Consider the following 22,790-nt stretch of genomic DNA (forward strand, 5'->3'; position numbering starts at 1 on the left):
GCCAACAGCTCCGACAATCCCAACTTCCTCTTTAAATACTCCAGATTTATTTCACTTTCACTTCTCCTGAGCTGACAAAACTCCTCCTTCCCTTCCTTTATCCACTGCCTCCTCTCCCTCCTGCACAAAGACCACTAACTTGTCACTTTTGTTGCCTTCCTGTCAATTCATGTTATCCTTTTACTATTCAGTGGGCCTTTTTATTCTTACCAGCGTTCATTCAAAGCTTGATCAAACCAAAACTAGCACATGTAGTTTGAAAATTTACTTCATCAGCAAGAACTTTAATTATAATTTTATATCTTAAGAGAACATATTTTTCTTTCATTCAGTTCATTCATAATATATATACCGGTATGTATATGTATATCTACATTATATTATATTATTATTATTATGTTGATGTATATCTATTTTAAACAATTAAGATTAATGCAAAAATCAATGTAGACATGTTCCTGTTTTTAGTGTTTTGCCCCGTTTCATGATGTAGCTTGTTTTTATTTTTTGCATTACTATTTGATTTACTTTTTGTGACTGTTTATTGCTGTGTGTACCTCATCTGTTTTTTATGTCTAAAACAGGTCTCTCTTGAAAATGAGTCCTCATGACTCAATGAGACTAACCTGTATAAATAAAGATTGAATATTTTACTGTAATTTTCACTGTATAAGTTGCAATTTTTTGCATAAATTAGCATGCCTGTGAATTATACAGCAAAGCGACACATTTGTTTCCCCCCCCATATTTGTAACCTAGTTTTTGGATTTCATTCATTGTGACATGGAAAATGTAGAACACTACCATTTTCAGCCACTAGAGGGTCCTCGAGTAATATGGCAAGTCAAGCATATTATTAATAGGTAAAACTGGTTATTAATGAGACACTTGGCTTGCCATAGCACTTCGTCTCGCTCCAGAACTACTGGAGCAAACGTCAAATCAGCTGCATTTCGCTGCGCCGCCCAGGTGACATGCAGCTGATTTGACTATTAAAGTGCATTTATTAAGTAAAAGTTCAACTGAGGCACACCTTTACTATAATGTCGAGCAAACAAATAATTGTTTTTAAGTGTTAATCTTGTTAAATTCTTGTTAAAGTCCTCCTGTGCACGCTCCTGTGTCCGCCATTTGGCAGCCAATCGATTTTTGGTACAACACCGGCCCACGTTTATGATCATTGGAGACAATAGATGCGACCTATACGGTGAAGCGACACGTTTTTTTTTCCACTTTAATGGACTTATTTGGACTGATGCGACTTATACTGCGGTGTGACGTGTGCGGCGGCAAGTACTATAAATATATACTGTATGTATATATTGCAGAGTTTTTTCTTGAGAAACACTCAACAGTTTCATGTCCGAATGAAAATATTTATTGCTTTATCAACTAAAATTACTGCCAATTGCTGGGATTTCTGCCAACCAGTCAAGTTTTTTTACTTTCATTTTCACAGTTTTTTTGTTAATTTACCCGTACTTAAATAAAGTTACTCAAAAGTAACTTAAACGTAAAAATGTTTTAACTCACCTTTTAAACTTGTAAGTTGCAAACATTTAGATTTCACAATCGATAAGTGAAACTCAAAATCACAAAGGTTATTGTAAATTTGATTGACATTCTGCTGTTAGTTATGCGTAACTTAAAAAAATCTCTGTATGCATTTTTTTTTTTTTTTTTGCTTGTATAGTAAATTTTCTTTGATTTATTTTTATTGGTCTTTGACACATTTCTTTGTTCAGCATTGAAACGATAGAAGTTGACCAAAGTGTTTTTACAATTTAGTCAAATGAAATGGTAAAATCTAACAGCAAAAGCAACAAAATAACGAGACATAAAAAAACAACCTAACAAAAGGTTTTTTTTAAATCTGCCTTTTTTACGTCTCATACTCGTATGAAGTTAAAAGTCATAAAAATAATGTCTTAAGCAGAGATTTATTAGACGACTCGTCTCGTGGTTCATATTCATCTGCTGCTCTGTGATCAAATCTTTTTTCCTCCAATTTTTTTTACAGTAAATACAGTTTCAGTTTTTTCTAAGTTTGTGAAGTACAATAACAGCTAAATCTGCCTTCAGATGAGAACATATGATTGACTTACTACGTTTTTTTTTTTTCCATGACAGTTACACTTCATAATAGTCCTGACTTTTCAGGCACTTCCAATTAACTCATTTGAAAGTACAATAAAATGTCAGTACAGGCCAGCAGTAAAAATACTAATATAAACACTTTAAATTAGCAATCTGTTTATTTTAAGTGTTTTAGGATATATATCATATTGGCACTGTAATGTGTATATTGATAAACTGCATGTCAGAAGTCCCCATCTTTCCATTTTGGTAATTGAGCCCTCAGAGTTCTCCTCCCTGTTCTTCATTAGACCTGTCTGTGGGCTGCATGATGAATGACATGGAAACAGGTGTGTCCAGTCAAGCGTGACGGACAACTCCCATCAGGTCCATCTGGTGTTGAGCCTGGAAAGTCCGGTGAATTTCGAGGAGCGCCTGATCCTCTCAGGAGATCTCAAACAGGAAGGATGAAGGTGAGGTGGGAGGGGAGAAGATCAGGCCCAAACTTTGATCAGATGTTTCGCAGTATAAACTCTGCAGCAGTAATTAACTTGGTTTTTATATATTTTTTTTTTTTTTCTTTGAACACTTTGTAAACTTGAGTCTTCTTATGAAGAAGCTCTTCCAGTTAAATTCGTTGTTCGGGACCATTTTTTTTCTTCTTTCAGCTGCTCTCTTCTTCAGGGGTCACCACAGTGAACTAAGTCGCACCAAGACTTGGCAACTGTTTTTACACCGGATGTCCTTCCTGACACAACCACAAACCACCGAGCTGCCACAGCCCTGTGTGGAGCAGAGCTGCCATCTAGGGCGCCCGGGGGAGCATTGGGGGTTAAAGGCCTTGCTCAAGGGCCCAGAGTGGGGCAAATGAGGGTGGAGGCAGGTGTGGGTGCTTCACCTATCCAACCCACATTTTGATGTTGTCGGTACCTGGAGATAAACCAGTGATCTTCCGATCACAGGCCTACCTTCTCTAACCTAAAATGGAGGGTTCCGCAGGGGTCCATCCTGGGTCCCATCCTATTCTCTCTATACCTGCTGCCACTTGGTGCCATTTTCCAGAAACACAACATGCCCTTTCACTTCTACGCCGATGACTGTCAAATTTACTTTCCCCTAAGACACAATGGTACATGCTCTATTCAACCTCTGCTCGACTGCCTGGCTGACATCAGGGACTGGATAGCTTTAAACTTCTTGAGTTTCAATGAAAAGAAGTCTGAAGTCATGTTGTTCCCTCCCAATGACACGATCACAAACCACTGCATAGACCTCTCCGCTCTAACCCTGTCAGAAAAACAAAGAGTCACTAAACTGGGAGTGATAATGGACCCTTCCCTGAAACTTAACAATCATGTAAACATGATTGTTAAATCATGTTTCTTCCAACGGAGGCGGCTGTCTAAACTGAAGCCCATATTGTCCAAAAATAACCTGGAGACAATAATACATACATTCATTACGTCTAGGCTTGATTACTGCAATTCACTCCTGTTTGGTATCAGTCAGACCTCCTTTGCACGACTACAACTGGTCCAGAATGCAGCAGCCCGATTTTTAACCAGAAGGCAAAAGAGAGCACATTACTCGTTTTGGCCTCACTGCACTGGCTACTGGTTCACCTTCGAATCCAGTTCAAAATACTCCTGGATGTCTACAAATCGCTGAACAGTTTCGCCCCCCACCCCCACCCTATTTCTCTGTTCTGCTACAACCGTATGTCCCACCACGTTCCCTGAGGGCCAGTTGCTCCTCACAGTTCCAGGAACTCATCTTAAGCGCAGAGGGGACAGTGCCTTCTCTGTAGCAGGACCAAGACTTTGGAACGAGTTACCTCTGCTTGTCAGACTGGCCCCCTCCCTCTCGGTTTTCAAATCCCATTTAAAAACTCACTACTATTCGGTAGCTTTCAACACCAGAGGATCTGTGTTTTGAACCTGTATGCTCCACACTGGTTTGTCGTCATATTTATTATCTGCATCATTTTTATGTCTTTATTTTTGATTTACTTCATTTTGTATATTGCTTCGTGTGTTGTCTGTTGTTCTGTCTGTTCAGCACTTTGGTTGGCCTTGTAGCTGTTTTAAGTGCTCTATAAATAAAATGGTAAGGTATGGTAACCTCTGCACCACCACGCCCATTCCAATTAGGACCAAATGCACCCAGTTAATTTATTAACTTCTTGTGTCCAAAAGAAAAAACTTAAGCTAATTATTTCCTATCTTGATCCAAGGCGAGCGATTGTGTCAGTTTGCCTGTTAGCAAAGTCCATCTTAAACCACCGAATGAGTTTTAATGAAACTTTAATCTCAGTAACTGATTAATGCGTCAATCCATTTCTAGATGTTTGCCACAACTCATCTCCATTGGCACAAACACAAATCCCTACAACTGTTCAGTCGAAGAGTTTTGATGCAGCAATAGCTGAGTCATTCACAACACACTGAACCACTCACATTTTCAAGGTTTTGGAGCTTTGACTTTGTATTTCCTCATCTTCTTAGTTTGAAACTCTGGCATGAAAGATCTGCATTCCTTCAAGGTATACTGGATCTTTCAGTTAGTCCTGTGCTCATTCTGCTATATCAAGTCAAATCTGTGTCACTTAATTGCCTTAGTGCAACTTCGAAACTTAAATAGGTTAAAATGGTAGTTTACATTTTTGTAGTTGTTCTTACAAATGTATTTTAATCCAACCCCTAGATTTTTAGCTGCCTGAGTCTGAAGCTTAAACTTCTTTTGTAGATCTTTGAAGGTGCATGTTTGATATGTGATCAGTAACCAGATTAATTGGTGACTGGAGAAGCTTCTCAGGCCGTTCTATCCGTTTATAGTCAAGTTCAACAGCTGTCTGCATCACGTGAACTGAAACGTTTCTCTTCTACAAGCTGCAGCACGTCCAGGATATGAATCTCCTTCAATGTAACGAGAACCCAGAAACAAGAATTTGCCTTCTTATTGTTTAAAAAATATCTTCATTTTTTTTTTTAAGATGCTAAGCAAAGTTAGACAACTAGACAAAAACCAAAGACAACTTGTTGAAAAACACGTAGGTTTTATTGGTGGACAACATTTTCTCTTCAAAGTGGACACAGCAATATATTTGCAACATTTACAACATAAAAGCACATTTTTCTTTTTTAAAGTTGACTCAATCATGCATGCATTGATTGATAAGTGCTTAAAGCCCCTCTTTTCATTTCTAGGCACACCTTCAATAAATGCATAGATGACGCTGGCCGGAAGACTGATGGGTCCTGGGAAAGTGAAGTGTGCAACTTCAGTCTATTTAAATTTAGAAGCAGAATTGGAGTGTGGTCTGTAGTGTTTATCTGTTGAAAGGATTCTCCATCTGGACACTTGCTTCTGTTTAAAAGAGCCTTTTCTCATAACTGGGAGGAAGAAGAGAAGACCACACGACAATCAGAAAAGTTTCTGTTAAGGGAGACGCAGCCAAAATGGAGGAACTAAGAGGAAGTTAAACTCGAGGCTTGTCTGGCTGTGGTAAACACATGAAACTAAGAAAATGAAATATGAAACCAAGCAAAATTAAGTTTTAAAGATTTGTGAAGTGGATTTGTGCAGAACCAACACGTCCTTGTACCTGTGTAAACTGTGGACTCCCCCCTCCATCTGAGCCGAGGCCGTTCTCTTTTCAAATTTCAGATCTCCGGAGTACATCAAAGCTCTGAGAAGAGGAAAACGAGTTAAAAAGGAAGGAATAGAAGTGGAGGACAAAAAAATGTGTCAGGCCCAAAAGATGCATATCGTCACAAGTTTACTTTTAAAGACGCTTCACTCATCTGAGAAGCTAAACATCTTCACAAGTCAAACAAGAGACTGCTTGGACTCTTAATAAATTATATGCCATTTTATTTCAAGTGTCGTGCGTTCATGTGGTCAATCAGAGAGTGAGTGGACTTGATGGCTCATGGTTCGGATGATGGAAGAGAAAGTAAAGAGTGAGGAAAATCTAGTTTAATCACATCACAAGTTTTTCTACGATCGTGCAGCTCTGTTGGGAAGTGTGAGCTTGATTCATTATGTGAGGAGGAGCTGGATTCCAGCTTTACTCTTACTTGTCTTATCGTTTAGCATACACTGCACAATGTGTAGTTATGGTTGGATACAATGACTGTACATGGAATAAGTAAAAAAAAGCAATAGATACATCTGTGAGATGAAATTGCCAATTTCACCAAGTTACAATAAAAATAACTGTACAATTCTAGACACTGTGTTTTTTTCTGAGATCATTATTAATGACTATTACCCATTGTCCTTATTCTGGGTAATCCCAGAATTCTTGTTAAACTTCCAAGTACTGGACAAACTACAAGTCTTTACCTGAGCTGAGTGAGGCTTTTGGCACCGATGTCTTGACAGGAGTGCTGAATTCCAGCGAGCAGGTAGGGAACAAACTTGTGGATGGAGCCTTTGTCCTGCACCGCTCCAGAGACACCCTGAGCTACTTTAATCTTGTCACTCTCACTGTGAGGGAATATGAGGAAGAAGATATAAAAGGTGAGTAGAGTGCTGTTTTGATAGCATTAGTCTTTATCATGGAAACAATGTTAAATGATAAATGGACTGTACTTAAATATCACCTCGTATCAAGATACTCAAAGCACTTTGTCTGTGCCCTCATTTACCCAGTCATACAGAACTCTACTACAACTCTACAAAGATCAATCAGTGCTTTTATCACATTCATACACTGATGGGACACACATCGGAGGCAATGAGGGGTTCACTGTCTTGCTCAGGGACACTTCAGCATGTGACTGTTGGTGGATTCAAACCCCCAACTCTCCCAATGGAGGACAACTGCTCTAACCACTCAGCCACAGGTGCCCGTTATCTTACGAGTTACAATGTTAAAGCAGGATGGAAACTGCACCGTGCACAAAGTGTCTCAGTCAATTCGGGCAGTGTGAAAAAGCAGATCTGGGGTGCAACGGGTGGAGAACAAAATATTTATTAATTTTCGTTCCCCTGTCACTAATACCAGGAGTTTCCACGGCCTGTTTACTCCTACCTAGTAGGTTCTTTTTTTTACTGTAATAAGTCGCTGTTGTCTGTTGTTGTCATCATTCTTTGTTGAAATCAGGTCTCTCTTGTAAATGAGTCCTCGAGGCTCAGTGGGATTTACTTGTCTAAATAAAGGTTGAATGAATTACAAATAAATCTAAGAGTGGCCTTTTGTCTAAATTGTCTTTTAAAATTTGCTCAAGCGTCTACTCTTTTATACCGGGGTCATCATTTATTACCACAAGACTTGTGACGTTTAGAAAAAATGAAAATGAAATGAGGAAGAGGTGTTGAAAACTGGCAGAGGAATTTTTTTTTTTTTTTACAACAATAGTCATAATATGCCAAGTGGACAACTTTTTTTGTTGTTTTTTTAACACCGTATGCTTCCGGAGGTTTCCATACCTGAAGTATCTGGTCTGAGAGCCGAGGTTTTTGTCCATGGCGTCCAGGGAGCCCATGCCACGGTATTTCTTCAACCTGATGCCGTCGGAGAAGAAATATTCACCTGGAGCTTCAGAGGTGGCAGCCAACAGAGAGCCCATCATCACTGAAAAATTATTTGCACCACATATTAGGAGAAACATTGATTTTTAAAGGAGAAGATTTTTTTTTACGTGAAGTAAAATTCAGTATTTTTACTTTTGAATAAAGTAAAATAATGTGAATCAAGTAAAAAAAAAAAAAAAAAACCTTTTTATGTCAGGATTTTTTTTCCACTCTATTTCTTTACATTTAAATTGGCTTCTTGGTATATTTTAATCTGAAGACATCTGATAATTAAATTGCTTTTGACAGTTTGCTAAAGGCACTTATTCATTGATATGAAGTCTCCTTCACTAAAAAGTCATTCCTTATTAAACTAAAACCACCTGAGGAGTAGATGTAATGCTGTATCCAACAGGCTGTGATAAGCTGCTAGTTACACGAGTCACTTCTTTCTGAAATCATTTTAACTGGACTGTAAAAACACAGAACTGACCGCGAGCCCTCAGCTGTACAACAAGACAGATTCAACTGAATCCTTTGAACTTATTGCTCTTAGTGACTCCATGTAAGATGTTACTAAAGATGCCTTTTCAACAAAAGTTAACATGTATTTAATTTTTAAATCTTCCAAACCAAACATGCTTCAATATGAGTGTGATGCACCAGTACATTTTTTAATGGTCGGTTTTCTGTTCACTAGACAAGCAATCGGAGTTTCACCAATTATGTCCAGAGAAAAGTTTAAATATAACTTTTGTCAATTGTAGTATTTTAACACAGATGGATCTTTATCCATCTGTGTTAAACAGTCTGTTTAGAAATGAACGACATCATCATCCTTACCTGTTGATGCTCCCAGTGCGAGTGCTTTGGCGACGTGTCCAACAGTCTGGATGCCTCCGTCGGCGATGACGGGGACACCAAAACGCCGAGCGTACTCTGAAACTTTATACACAGCTGTGGCCTGGGGTCTGCCACATGCCAGCACTGTCAGAGCAAAAAGGACAAACACAAAGAAAGGTTAGTCTCAACATGAACTGGATTTTTATAATTTTAACCTATCTGGTCTAATAACTACTTAATATATTTTCATAAATACCCAGTACCAGTCAGATGATTTTTGGTACAGTTGTTTTTTGATGTAACATTTTCTACTATGAAGTGGTGCATAAAAGGAATTACCAGCTTGTATTCTGATTTAAAATAAACCACATAAAAATGTCAAATAAGTGGTGAGTACATGCAACAAAAATATCCAGGAAGTCACACGGGGAAGGAAAAAAAAAAAAAATCACACACTGAATAAACAATGTGTCTTAATGTTTGATAAAATGAGAGAATGAGGAAGTTAAACTTGCCACATCAGCAGAGAAACATCATACTATTTCCTAAAGTTTAAACCCAAATCACGCCTTTCTCTACATCCATTTACTGGAACACAGCAAGTCCCCGAATTTGAAAAACTTAAAAACTTCAGGAACCCCGCCACGACAAAACACAGACACCAAAATCTCCAACGTTGTTTTGCATCTTACAATTTTAGTGCTGCACACTAGCTAGTGTTTCCACCTCCACACAGCAGGTGTGCACAAAAATGATCAGCCAAGCTACAACTCAAAAGGTGATGGAACGTTTTGACATTCAATGTTTTCCAACTACTTACGTCGGCTCGTTTAAAACACACTCCAATTCCAAATGATACCACTGAGCAACCCTTTGCAGACAAATTCAATGTTAGAACAATCGTGTTAGATTAAAAATGTGGTTTCAAAACATTAAGTTGGCACAGTGGTCAGCACAGCAACTAAAAGTAAATTACTTTATCTGACCCTTAGGTATCTAAATATAATAGTCTAATCGTCTCAGTCTAATGACATCATCAAAACCAGACACCAGAAGGTCAGTAAAATGGATGATGGAAGAACTTCATTCATGTGTTTATTAATAGATTAATGTGGACATGAGGATGAGCAAAACCCCAAACCCCCTAGCTTTAAAAACCTACATCTACAGATGCAAAGCTGTTAACTAATCAATGCAGCAGGCTGTGATGTGGGAGGGGGCACAATAATAATCGAGCCAATCGAGACCCAACACAAGCCAGCAGGAGAACTTACTGCAGTATCCTGTAACAGTGGTTGGGGTTTTGGGGCTGCGGCGCGTTATAGCTGGCGGTATAATAGGGGGAGCTGGACATGGACACAAACAATCACACCAAACAAGGTGGGAGACAGATTTTCACGGGGAGACAGCAGACAGAAAGGAGAGGAATCGGTATGACAACAAGATGAAGACAAAAGACAATAAATTAAAATAAAAAGTATACTACTACTGCTTTTACAGTTAAGATAAGAACACAACTGAAGTCAGACAAGAAGCACAGAAATAAGTTTCAAGAAATAAATAAGAATTATAAAATTCAACCAAATTGTGTTTGTAAACCAACTTTTTCAAATGTACCGTAGTTTCCAGCTTATAAGTCACAGTTTTTTGCAGAATTTGCACACCCTGCGACTCATTTATGTTTTTGTTCCCATATTTATAAACCAATTTTTGGCTTAGATATGACCGTACTCATTCATGCTGACTGAAAATATTGAACATTACCATTTTCAGCCACTAGATAGCACTCGAGTAGTATGGCATGCCGCTGTGTCATGTAATAGGTAAAAGTGGCTATTAATGACACAATTGGCTTGCCAAAGTCAGCCACATTTGTCCAGCTCCGGGATCATACCTGGAGCAACCGTCAAATCAATTTCAATTTGCTGAGCCGCTCCGGCAAAGTGCAGCTGATTTTACCATTAAAGTGCATTTATTAATGAAAAGTTCAACTGAGACACACCTTTACTATAATGTCAAGCAAACGATTGTTTTTAGGTGGTGATCTTGTTAAATTTTGAAGAAATGCGCAGCCAGTCCTCCCTCTGCACGCTCCTGCTTCCGCATATCGGCGTTTGAAATGCAGCTGATTTGACCGTCAAAGTGCATTGATTAAGGAAAAGTTAAACTGAGACACACCTTTACTATAATTTCGAGCAAACAAATAATTGTTTTTAAGTGTTAATCTTGTTAAATTCTTGTTAAAGTCCTCCCGTGCACGCTCCCGCGGCCGGCATTTGGCAGCCTATCGATTTTTGGCACAACACCGGCCCACATTTCCGGGTGGTCAGTGGCGATGCATAACAGATGCAACATGTACGGCAGAAAATACGGTTAAGTATTTTCTTGAAAACTAAGGAACAACAAAGCTAACTGCACAAATGCTAAGTCTAGTAAAAGATCAGACAAACTTCATTGATTTTAAAATTACTGAGAAAATAATGTACACACTGAACACCAAATAGATTGAAAGCACATCCTTTTACCACCTCTATACTAAACAGAAGCTTCTCAAATCCTGCTGCAAAGCAACACTGCCAGAACTGGTTCTCTTCCATTGAAATGTAAAACAAATGAACAAAACAACACCTTGCAATTGCAGCTCAGTAACTGGATCCTTCTCGATGTCAAATCAAACCCAATGAAATAATTTCCCCAAATATATAAAAAACCCTTCTCCAGTCATTCATTTCCTACTAAAACTGCAGCAACGGTTGGTTCCAAGGCTCTAAATTACCAGAGAAATTCTTTGTGGATGGGAACAGATCATGTAGCAGATGGTGTCTGCAGAGTTTAGTCATGTGTCGCTCACCTTCCTGTGTGATACAGATGGAGCCGCTGCCCATCCCCACCCTCAGAGCATCCACTCCTGCGTCAATGAGGTTCTTAGCCTGAGCTGCAGTCACCACTGTCACAGACAGGTGGAGACAGAGAAACTGTTAGAGGCTGAATAATGATGGACGGACCAACAAGTTCATACATTTAAATCAAATACTTTTAAGTTCAAAATGTGTAATCCACGTGTGTAATCCACGTGAGTGTAGTTACCATTGCCTCCAATGACCTGCAGGTTGGGGTACTCTTCTTTGATATATTTAATCATGTTGATCTGGAAGACTGAGTTGCCTTGAGAAGAGTCCTGGTGGTACAGAGGACACACGTCTTCATCACCCACAAAACAACTCCTTTTAGAAACACAAACAAGTGAGTTTTGTATTTAACTAAATTGGCTCCTACTGTGAACCGATAGAGACTGATCTTCAACAAAACGATGATCTCTTATACACAGATGAAGAACTGAATGTTTGTGATGACACCACAACACAAAGCTCACTACATATTTTTTTTTTTATTTAGCCTTTATTTATACAGGTTAGTCTCATTGAGCCACAAGAACTCATTTTCAAGAGAGACCTGTTTAGGGAGCCCATGGTGGGGGTTAAGGGCCCTGCTCATGGGCCCAGAGTGGGGCGAATGAGGGTGGGGGCAAGTGTGGGTGTTTAACCTACCCCACCCACAATTTTGATGTTGTCGGGGCCGGGGCGTGAACCGGCGATCTTCGGATCACAAGCCCACCTCTCTAACCTCTGCGCCACCACTCCCCTTTATTTGATGGCAGCACAGCAAAACTAGTTAAAACAACAAGTTTGCATAGTTCTTTGGAAACCCAATAAACATCTGTATTAACTCTACTGCTAGTCCTTGAAGGAAAATGGTCCGTTTGTCCTGATAAAAAAAAAAAAAAAAAAGTTCCTTTTGTATGTCAAATAATAAAAGTACCATAATTGCCAGCGTACAAGCCGCTACTTTTTTCCACACTTTGTATCCTGCGGTTTTATGTGGAAGCGTCTTATATTTGTGTATTTTTTTCATAAATTTCAAAAATTATATTTTTATATTTTATTTTGAAAGACTTCCATTTAAAAAATAAAATTTAATTATTTCTGTGTGGCATCTTTCTGTGCCGGTAAACATGCGTTTAAATACCGGGAGCTCATTTTAAACTCTCATCCGAACGCATGAAACGGAGCAGAGGACACAACAAACGGGAGGGGTTCTTCCCCCCCCTCCCCTTTTCGTCATGACAGCTCAGCGGTGGAGAAGTAAAGTCAGATTTATTTTTAAACAGTAGGTCAAGACTGATACATATTTAAATAAAAGGTTTTTTTTTATTATTCTGTGTACGGTAAATATGTGTTTAAATACCAGTATCTCATTTAAGCTCTGCACAGAACGGAAGAGCACTACAGGAGGGAGAGGCTGTTCCCCCTTCCCCCCTCCTGATAAGACTTCTGGGTAATATTTACCAGTATATCATTTTTAAATAATTTCAGTTACGTACGTGTTTGGCACAGTTCTGTCCAGTGATTATGCTTGGATAGTTATTGTTTTCATTTTGAAGGTATAATGGTTGTAACCATGAGTCAGACAGCGAAACTTCACGAAGACTCGTGATGATCGTCAGTCTGAGCAGTTGAAAGCAAAATATAGTCTGAGAAACGCCATCTGGTGGCTGACTCTTGTACTACAACAAGAAAGCTGCACACTGACGGAGCAGGTTGGGGGCACAGCTCCTGTTGATGAACGGTGGATGACCGTGGCTAAATAACCAGAGCGTCTTATTTATGTACAAAATTATGATTTATCTTATATTTAATATGTGCGGCTTAGAGACAGGTGCGTTCTGCAGTCCGAGAATTACGGTACTCACCAGTACAACCACATCTACCCCACTCTGTACCAGCAGGTCCAGCCTGTATTTGTCGTCATTGTGGGTGCCGATGGCAGCGCCACACAGCAGCTGCTTCCGAGAGTCTTTGGAAGCCAGAGGAAAATCTCTGTTCTTCTTTAAGTCTGTGCGGGCGATGATGGACACCAGGGAACCTTCCTCATTCACTATGGGCAGCTTACCTGGGAGAGGGACCAGAAAGGTAAAAACATGCAAAAGCAGTGACGCCCAGATGTGTTTTTAGGTTTTATAAATTGTTAATTAGGCTCAAATAAAACATGCTTTATTAAAAAAATAGCTTCCTTCTCACCTTTCTTGCTCCTCTGAAGGATTTCATTTGCTTCTTTCAGCGTCACTCCAGCAGGGGCAACCACTAGATCTTCTAGCTTTGTCATCACCTGTCAACAGAATAAAGTTAGCAAAATATCCTGATCCCCAATACTTTTGGAAGCAAAAATTATAAAAGTGTGTAATTTTTAAACTCTGTGAACAAATTCAGGCTGTCCACAAGCACTGACTGCAGATCAGCCACCTCTCCGTGTAGATTACAAGTCATTCAGGTCATAATCTAACAACAGAAACCAGCTGACTATTTATTTTTTTCCTAAAACACACACTTGTTAGTGCTAAAGAACTGAAAACTTTACATTTGTCAACGCTGCACTCACGTTAACACACCCAACTATAATGTAAGCCATTAAAGTCTAGTAACTCATTCACCTTAACGGTCATTAAGGTCTGTCTGTGTCCATCCTCTATTTATAGATGGTATTAAAAGTTTTATTGTGCTTTAAGATGAAAGCACTTGCTTTAAAACAGAAAAACTGTTGAAGGCGAAGCTTGCTTGACTCACCTCACTCAGTGGTAGGTTGTGATCCTCTTCTTTCAGAAAGTCTATATCTCTGGAGGAGATAATTCCCACCAGTTTGCTACCCATTTTGCCATTGTCTGTAATGGGGATCCCACAGAAACCATGGCGGGCCTTGGCCTGGAAGACGTCTCGCACTCGCTCGTTGGGGCTCATCACCACGGGGTCTGTAATAAAGCCTTGCTCATATCGCTGTGGGTGGAAGAGGACAGGAGGACAAACGGGTGGGGATGTGGAAGAATTAGGGTAGCAGAGGAAGGAGCAACAAAGGGAATTAAAAAAAGTGATGACTGCCTACACACTAAAGCTGGGAATCAAGCCATGCTGAGAAAACACCATTCTACAGGGTCTTACTACCAGAACACTGCCTGCAGCATTCAGAACAGAAAACATGCAGAAAAGACAATGTGAGGATAAATCTATGAACTTAAACTTTACTAATCACAATTAACCCTTTGGAGTCAATGGCGCACTTGTTTTGATTTTACATTAATATTTCAACCTATAAAATTGCTTAACTTGCCATGTTTGGTGTCATTTTGTTCAGCACAACCTCCCATGTGTGAATTCGTCACACACAAAAAACATAAAATTAGTAAGAAAAGTTGTTGTTTGTTTTACTGTGAAAACTACATTTATAATTTATTTTCTAAATCTAAAATGCAAATAAAAACTGTAATATTCATAAAAATTTGTGCAAATATTGCTAACAACCAAGTTATATTCACAATCTCCATTGAAAAGCAGCTATTTTCTTGGGCGTTATTTGGAGAAAAACAATGGGGTGTTACAATAAAATGCTATAAATCATTTGTACCAATCATAAATTATTTCTGTACAAACAAGGCAAAGGGGCACATTACATCCTTTTTTTTGTGGTTATTTTCTATGTCCTCCTAAGGTCAGTCTGGAAAATGTTCCAACATCTGGATCTGCATCTGTCTTGTGTCATTATTTTGGCTGAAAGGGGCACAGATAAAATGTGGTTCAGTCTCCACGGATCCTGGATACTTGGCACAAGTTATTCACAAGATATTTACACAAACATGTAAATCAGGAGATCAAAACTTTTATACAAATCTTCCATGCCTGTTTTTTTGTTTTGTTTTTCATATTCTTTATTTTTTGGTGCCTTGTTGTTGGTGTTACTGCAGATTGTCCAGACTGGGTCAGAGCAAAAAAATAAATAAATCAAATTTTAATAATAAAAATATTATTTTGGACTCTGAGGAGAAAGTGTGTCTAGCTGGACTCCTGGTGCTCTCCGTTACTGGAACCTATTAACCTCTTGGTCAACATCCACATCCTCTTCTGTTCTCCAGAGCTCAGAACTGATGCTTGGTTTTGCTGGTCCAGCCAGAGGGGTTCTGGACGTGGTGGGCGTGCTGCACCGTTCCCCGCTCTCTGCCCAGAGTCAGACCTTTGTGGGGCTCGGTGCGCTTTTCCTCTTCTAAAACGAATCAAGAATCACGCACTTCATCAACAAAGTCCTCACTGTCTGACTCAGACTGTTTTTCAACTCCATCCCTGCCTTCATGATCCTCTCCTCTGTCTGAGAGGTTCTGACTCTGTGGTTTCGTCATCCTCTGGGTCCATAGCTCCTTCCTCACAGTAAAAATCGCCTCGTTTTTACTCAAACGCTCTAAAACTGACTAAACTAAACACACTAAACTACACCGAACTATAAATCTAAAGCTAAATATCACAAATCTCTCAAACCTCACGACTAACCTGTGACTAACCTGTAACCTCCCGCGTTCACGGTGACTTTATCTCGCGCCGAACTCCACTCAACTTCGACGTCTTTCTTCTTCTTCCTGTAAATTTTTTGGCACTTGACAAATAACTTCGGGCCTCCGTCATAAAGGAGGAGGGAGGTCGTTTATCTGTTCAGTGGGGGTGCGAGGTGAAAGCAGAGGGAGATGGAGATGTTTTCTTCATGAAACTTCCCATCTTTGCCGCAGCCTCTCGCTCCAACACGCTTCAGATATGACAATTATTTTCAAAAAAACATGTGGCATTGATTATTTATTATAACTCTGGTTTTACTTGGCCTATCAAGACAATTTTAAAACTGGTGTGTACTTTGAAGTGTAGACAATTGACAGAAATTGAAACGGATTCTCAGAGAGGACGCAGTTTTCCCGTTAGAGCGATTTAAATCAGTCATGAGACTATCATGTGCCGGTGCGTCAACTGACTCCAGTGGGTTAAAGGAGTTAAGACACTGACAAAAGACAGATGGGAGACTGAAAGAAGAGATGGAAATGAAGTTACATGAATATTAAAGATCAGAGTACAGTAATGAAATAACAAACAAGCAAAAAATGTGCACAGAGTTTTTATTACCTTGACTTTTCGAACTTCATTGGCCTGGAATTCTGGAGTACAGTTGTGGTGAATGAAGCCAATGCCCCCCGTTAACTGAGAAGAAAATGCACAAGAGTGTGTTTGCCAGACGTAAACTTCACAAAACAAGAATGATAAAACAAGAAATGTGTGTTTTTCAGAATACTCACTGCCATGGCTATGGCCATGTTTGCCTCTGTCACCGTGTCCATGGGGGAGGACACAAAAGGGGTCTTCATTGTGATTTTTTTGGTGAGTGCTGATGTCAAGTCCTGGACAAAAAAAAAAACAATTACCAATACTCAGGCTTGACCTATAAACTTTTAAATAGCAGGTGTCCTGATACTGTTTCCAACAGAAACCACAGTGAATTATGACGTTCGTTTTGGCCGTTACGCGACTACAAAACTCATTCCTAACAATTTATACAATTATACAATACAATGTATTGTATAACATCAAGATACTAAAAAGCCACCATAGCCAGTCAGTACTATGTACACTGTAAAATCAGAACATGGACTCAGTGATACTAGAATATTAACATGAATACATGTTTGTCATAGAAACAGCAGCCGGCTGCTACTGGCACCAGTGATACCAAAGCATTATAACATACCATTCAAATAACAATGACACAGAATATAATGCCTCACATATAAGGATTATTAAACAACAAAGTATCATTCATTCATTCATACATAAGTCAGGCAATGTACACGGCAAAATCTCAAAAAGATTACCTTTAATCAACACAGAAGCAAATTCCCTGAGTTTTCCCTATATGGAAAATGTGCCATTTTCCAGGCTTTCCCTGATATACAGTCACTAGGCACCCTGTTAAAAACTGTAACCCATGGAAACTAGTTCTAATAGTTTCTATCTCGTCAAAATGATTTCACAATACCTTACTGTCTGAATCAACACATTCATACAATATACAGATAAAATCCAGAACATAAAGTGGTATTTACTATATATTAATATAGTTTGCAATCAACAAAATTTGGTATCAAACTAATCAGAATCAGAATAAGCTTTATTAACATTGTACTGAGATACAGCGAGAATACGTCAAAACTTGAACTAAGCAAAAGGCTTTAAAATTTCACTATTAATGTAATTTTAAAGAGGCAACAACGTTGTTTTTTCTATAATGTTTATAATACGGTAATAATGTCACCACATGGCACATAAAGCCCACACATAAACCGTTAAATTGAACAAATTAAGAATAATTTCAGACATATTTATGCTCAAACTCATCAGCGTTGTGGTTTAGATGTACTCATGCCTACTTCTGGTTCTTTGAACTACACTTAAGTCTACTCTAAACAGTGTTCATTTGTTTTAGCTGTGCTTTGCAGTCCTTCCGGCACCATAACATGTTGAGGACATGTTGCTATCACAATGTAAAATACCAGTACTATATGTTTATATGTAAAAGAAAAACGCAGGTGTAAAGGACCAAAAAGCCGGAGTTGAACACAAACCTTCAGTATTGGAAGTAGCTACGAATGTATTTGAGCATGTGGTGCCCGAATTCATGCATGCACATTAGTATGTGTATAAAGATAAATGTGATGGTCCTCATCTAGTCTACAGACTCTTGAACCTCTTGTTCTGCCATAACATAGTTACCTTTTAGCAACAGTTCAAAGTTTAGAACATCAGTCATGGAAATTTACTTTATTAAGATTCACAAACATATTGGGGTCATTTTGGGGGTAAAAACTGTGTTATGAGAAGCACAGAGCAGCTTTTTTCTCAGCTCTTTTATACTCTCACACAAATACGTAACAAAATTTGACTAGCTTGATATGACATCAGCTCAAATGTGACTTTGTGTGTTAGCAAATGTGCGTTATTCTTCACTCACCACTTGGTCAGCTGTGAAGTCGATGTAGCCCGGCAGAATCAGGAAGTCACTGAGAGAAATTAGACACATTTGAATAGGTTGTTAATAAATACACACATTTTCCAATTTCTTTCTTTTAAATTAGCATCAAACTTCTTCCTACTTAAAACTGAAAATGGAACGAACTGACAGACAATTTAGGAATCTATTCATAAAAGCTGAAACAAAAGCTTAAGAAAAACAAAACAAAACAAAAAAAATCTCAAGTGCTTAAATTTGCTGAGCTTCTTTTTAAAGGTAAGATATCTAAATTTGTAAAGAAATATTATAAATGCCTAATGAAACATTACTATATTTGTGTTGTTTGTGGCTTTAAAGACTGAGCATGTTTACCAAAAACAAATAGGGGGAAAAAAAAAAGGCTAAAATAATTTCAAGCTGGACATGACGTAAATTTCTTTTCCAGGATCCTTTGGAGGGTGTTGTGTTTCAGAGGAATGTGAAGCACCCACACAATGTGAGAGTGGCTGTGAAGCCCAGTAAGACCAGAAATAACTGAAATAGAAAAACACCCTGTAAACTGAGTGAAAGGCAGCCAATCAATCAATACTACTCTCACAATAAGCATTAAAAATGATATACAACTGCTACAAAAAATTCTTCTTTTAGTCCAAGTTGCCACTAAAACAATGCTCACAATAAGACATTTTCTTTAGTTTGTTCCTTCTGTCTGCCTTCAACTGAAAACACTTTTATTCTCCCAGGCTTTTATGTCATGATTTTACTGTGCTTCTTGAAGTTCTTATGCTTGTTTTATTCTTTGTACATTTTATAGCTGATTTTTACTGTACATCGCTTTGTGATTTTTTTTGTCTGTGATAAGTGCTCTATAAATAAACTTTACTTACTAATATTTAATGATTTTGTTCATGCAAGAGAGCGGGTTAATCTTTAAGTATATTTATAAAAGATCAAGTTAGCACCTATACCTGATTTTAAACAGATAAACTGCTAGCAAGTGTTCATTTCCAAAAGCAGGAAAAATTTTTTTTTTTTAATTCCAATGTGTTTTATCTCACAATTGGATGTAGCAGTTAAATTTAATGGTCAGTTGAAATTATTTACAGGTAAATCATTGTATGCATGAGTGAACTTCCTGAGAAACTAAAATGAAATAACTAGGGGTGCATCGATTGCAGTTTTCTGGCCGATCACAGATTTCTAAAAAGTCCTGATTTAGTTTTATAAGCGACACTGTCAGGTGTTTTAAGGTCACAATGCACCTTCAATTTTCCAATATTATTTTATTAAAAAACATACCCTTGAACATCCAACATTTTTCAGTCAAGTAATCTTTACAGTTTCTTTTTTTGTGCTGAAACGTTTCGCCTTCGATCCGGAAGACTTCATCAGTCAAGGAAACGTTTCAGCACACAAAAAAAGAAACTGTCCAGATGACCTGACTGAAAAATGTTAGATTTTATACCTTAATTATTGAGCATGGACTTTGTTGTTTTCAACCAGTTTGACACGACTGTCAACAAGGAAGAGGGCCGGCAATGGAGGAGGGGGCGTACCAAAGAAATCATCTTAGCACCAACATAACTGGTTTGTTCCACTTTGGAGTAAGCTGTTGGGGGAAGAATCAGTTTTGTGTTGTGTGTTTCCTTGACTGATGAAGCCTTCCGGATCGAAGGTGAAACGTTTCAGCACAAAAAAAGAAACTGTCCAGATGACCTGACTGAAAAATGTTGGATTGTATACCTGGATTATTGTGCATGGACTTTGTTGTTTTCATACCCTTGAACAATATCCTAGAAACAATACAAACTTGTTTTAACTGGCCATGAGGTAGTACTCTGAAATATAAATGAAGTTCAGACAATTGTTGTTAAAACTAAAAAAAAAACAAAAAAAAACAAACGGTAAAATCGGTTTCTCATGCAAGTATCGGCTGATTTCCCTAGAATAAACTCCAGCTACTAAAGTGACCCACTTTTATTGCAACAAATCTGCTTGAACAACATTGGTTTAAATTAACACCAAACTTGATCTTAGTAGAAATGAACTGCAGACGTTGTGGCTTGGTGTCTTAGCTTTCACAAAATTCCTAAAACTTTGCCTATTTAATATAATTGTTATTTATAAACTGAGCTCTAGTTGGTAAACTAATAAACTTGAATATGGTACATTTCTTTTAAAAATAAAGAGATGCTCTAAATATGCTCCTGAATAAACACAGGACTACTGTACATGAGACTGGTCCTATATTTAGGACCAATGTGGACTAAAAGAATCTGACACCACTTTCATTAGCAAGGGACCCTAAAATAGATTTTAAAAGACAAGTTTTGTGCTGTACAAATCAGGCAATTCTGGTTTCTGTATTTATTTACAAGAAACGTGTAATTTTAGAACAACTACACACTGATAGTGAAGTTAAAACTTGGTCAATTCTTTATTAGAATGAGTAAAAACACAGTGGGAGGCATATGAAGTAACTGACATCCAGCTACGTTTAAACGTTTTATACAAGGACATCAATGCGTGTCTTTACTTGTATGTGAGCCCGTCTCCACCGTTGAACAGCTGCCGTCCAGTTAGCCCGTCGTCCGGAACGTAACACGTCTGCCCGCTAATGAGGTAGTCTGCCATGATTTACTAAAAACAGCCCGGGCCTAAACAAAACGGCCACCTCAAAAAGCTGTTGGCAACGAGCAAGAAAAGGCAGCAAAAGGATATATTAAAAAACAAAAGCGGGAAACACACAACTGTCAAAAACAAGGGGAACTTGCTTCCTCGTTCAGTTCTTTGACTTGACCTCCCACCCGGTAAGCTAACGCTTCGACCGTTCACTGCCTCGGGCTTTTTAACAACCGGGAGAAGTCCTGCGATAGTTTCCTATTAAACGTAACTAACTGAGAAATACGTTACTGTGAAAAATAAAAGATATTCTTTCTACCTGCTTCGGTCTGAAACTCATGTTCAATCTGCAGTTTACTCAAACACGTGTTGCATCTTTTTTTTTCTGACAACTTCCTGGATCAAAGACGTCACATCCGGTCAACCTGATCTCTTTTTTTCTGTCTCTCTCGGCTAGTTTACTTTTCTTTTACTTAAAAATACAATTAAAACAAACTGTTTAACAGGAATTTCTGATATATTTTTTTTAAAGAATGTAATAATTCAGTTGCTGCTTGACAATGATTTATGTTTAGTTTTTGAATGTCTCTCGGCTCTTAACCTGAACATCTGGAAAAGATCCGAAGCTCTCGACCTTGACTTTTGTAAGGGATTTTAAACATCTGTTAAGTTCAATCAATGCAAAAAAATCAATGCACACATGTTCCTATTTTTAGTATTTTACAGTTTTATAATATAGCGGGTTTTTTTTTTTTTTTTGGTATCACTTCTTTTATTTACTTACTTTTCATTTCACAGGCATTTATATGAATGTTTATTGTTGTATGTACCTCATCTGCGGTTTTTGTTTAAAACAGGTCTCTGTATGTGTGACTGAGCCGGTGTGGGAGGGGGTTTTGTTCTCTGTTTTGTATGTTCAAATAAAAAAATTAAAAAAAAGACTGATTAAAAAAAGTTATCTCTTGTAAATGAGTCCTCGTGAGTCGTTTGACTCAATGACACTAAAGTTTGAATTAATGAATTTTCAAAATAAAAGTCTGGAGAACGTATTGTATTTATATTTTTCGAAAGTTTTCATTTTTCATTCAACTTTTATGAAGGTCGCATTGAGCCTCGAGAACTCATTTACAAGAGAGACCTGTTTTAAGCACAACACAGATGACAATGGTAAAAATAGAATAAATAAAAAGGAACAAATTATATAAAAAACGAACAAAAACAGATACATTACAAAGCAATATAAAATACTAAAAACAGGAACATGTCTGCATTGGGGTTTGCCATGAACTTGGCAGTCATTTTGAGACCTTTGGAGAGGTCAGGGTTAAGAGATTCGTGAATTTTGCAGTGCCTTTCATGGTGCGGGGCGAAGGAGGGAAAATTGATGCGCCCAACGTGGGGCTCGAACCCACGACCCTGAGATTAAGAGTCTCATGCTCTACCGACTGAGCTAGCCGGGCTGGAGTAATTAACTTCATGTTTCTTTCTTGTACTTTTCACATAGAGCACAGAGTTATGTATTGTACAACTAGAAAAGGCTAAGTATAGATTTAACCACACAGCATTGTAAATCTACATGACTGGCTTACAGGTCAAACAAAAAATGCAGTTGTAATTTTTTCTGAGAGTGGGGTATTATTTTGAACTTCATGTTTGACAGCAAAAACATATTTGCATCATGATATAGTTAAAATTTCATCTAGTTTTACAACGGATTAAACATTAAACAAGAGAAGGGCTACAATTATTTTCTAGAAAGCCTTTTTTTTCTTAAGAGAACTAAAGAATTAAATTAAATGACAAAGAAACTCTGACTGAAAGGGCAACACATTACACTGAAATATGAGCACTATATACATTATATA

The 22,790-nt window shown here is 38.1% G+C and overlaps 1 protein-coding gene and 1 non-coding gene across 2 annotated transcripts; both read right to left on the reverse strand.

The window, feature by feature from the left end:
* Nucleotides 1-5,143: 5,143 nt before the first annotated feature.
* impdh2 (IMP (inosine 5'-monophosphate) dehydrogenase 2) lies at nucleotides 5,144-21,316 on the reverse strand. Its single transcript, XM_037684962.1, has 14 exons — nucleotides 20,840-21,316; nucleotides 18,304-18,352; nucleotides 16,595-16,696; nucleotides 16,425-16,499; nucleotides 14,061-14,267; nucleotides 13,518-13,605; nucleotides 13,190-13,389; nucleotides 11,527-11,617; nucleotides 11,291-11,386; nucleotides 8,440-8,583; nucleotides 7,513-7,657; nucleotides 6,424-6,567; nucleotides 5,681-5,764; nucleotides 5,144-5,468 (listed from the first exon to the last, which is right to left on the reverse strand). The coding sequence occupies exons 1-14, from the start codon at nucleotides 20,935-20,937 to the stop codon at nucleotides 5,447-5,449; spliced, it is 1,545 nt and encodes a 514-aa protein (XP_037540890.1). The 5' UTR covers nucleotides 20,938-21,316; the 3' UTR covers nucleotides 5,144-5,446.
* A 996-nt stretch (nucleotides 21,317-22,312) lies between these two features.
* On the reverse strand, nucleotides 22,313-22,385 carry trnak-cuu. Its single transcript has one exon. It is a non-coding gene; the product is annotated as a tRNA-Lys (tRNA).
* Between the last annotated feature and the right edge of the window lie 405 nt (nucleotides 22,386-22,790).

This window comes from Nematolebias whitei, chromosome 11 (genome assembly GCF_014905685.2).
Source record: "Nematolebias whitei isolate Nwh7 chromosome 11, NemWhi1, whole genome shotgun sequence".
NCBI classification, from domain to species: Eukaryota; Metazoa; Chordata; class Actinopteri; order Cyprinodontiformes; family Rivulidae; genus Nematolebias; species Nematolebias whitei.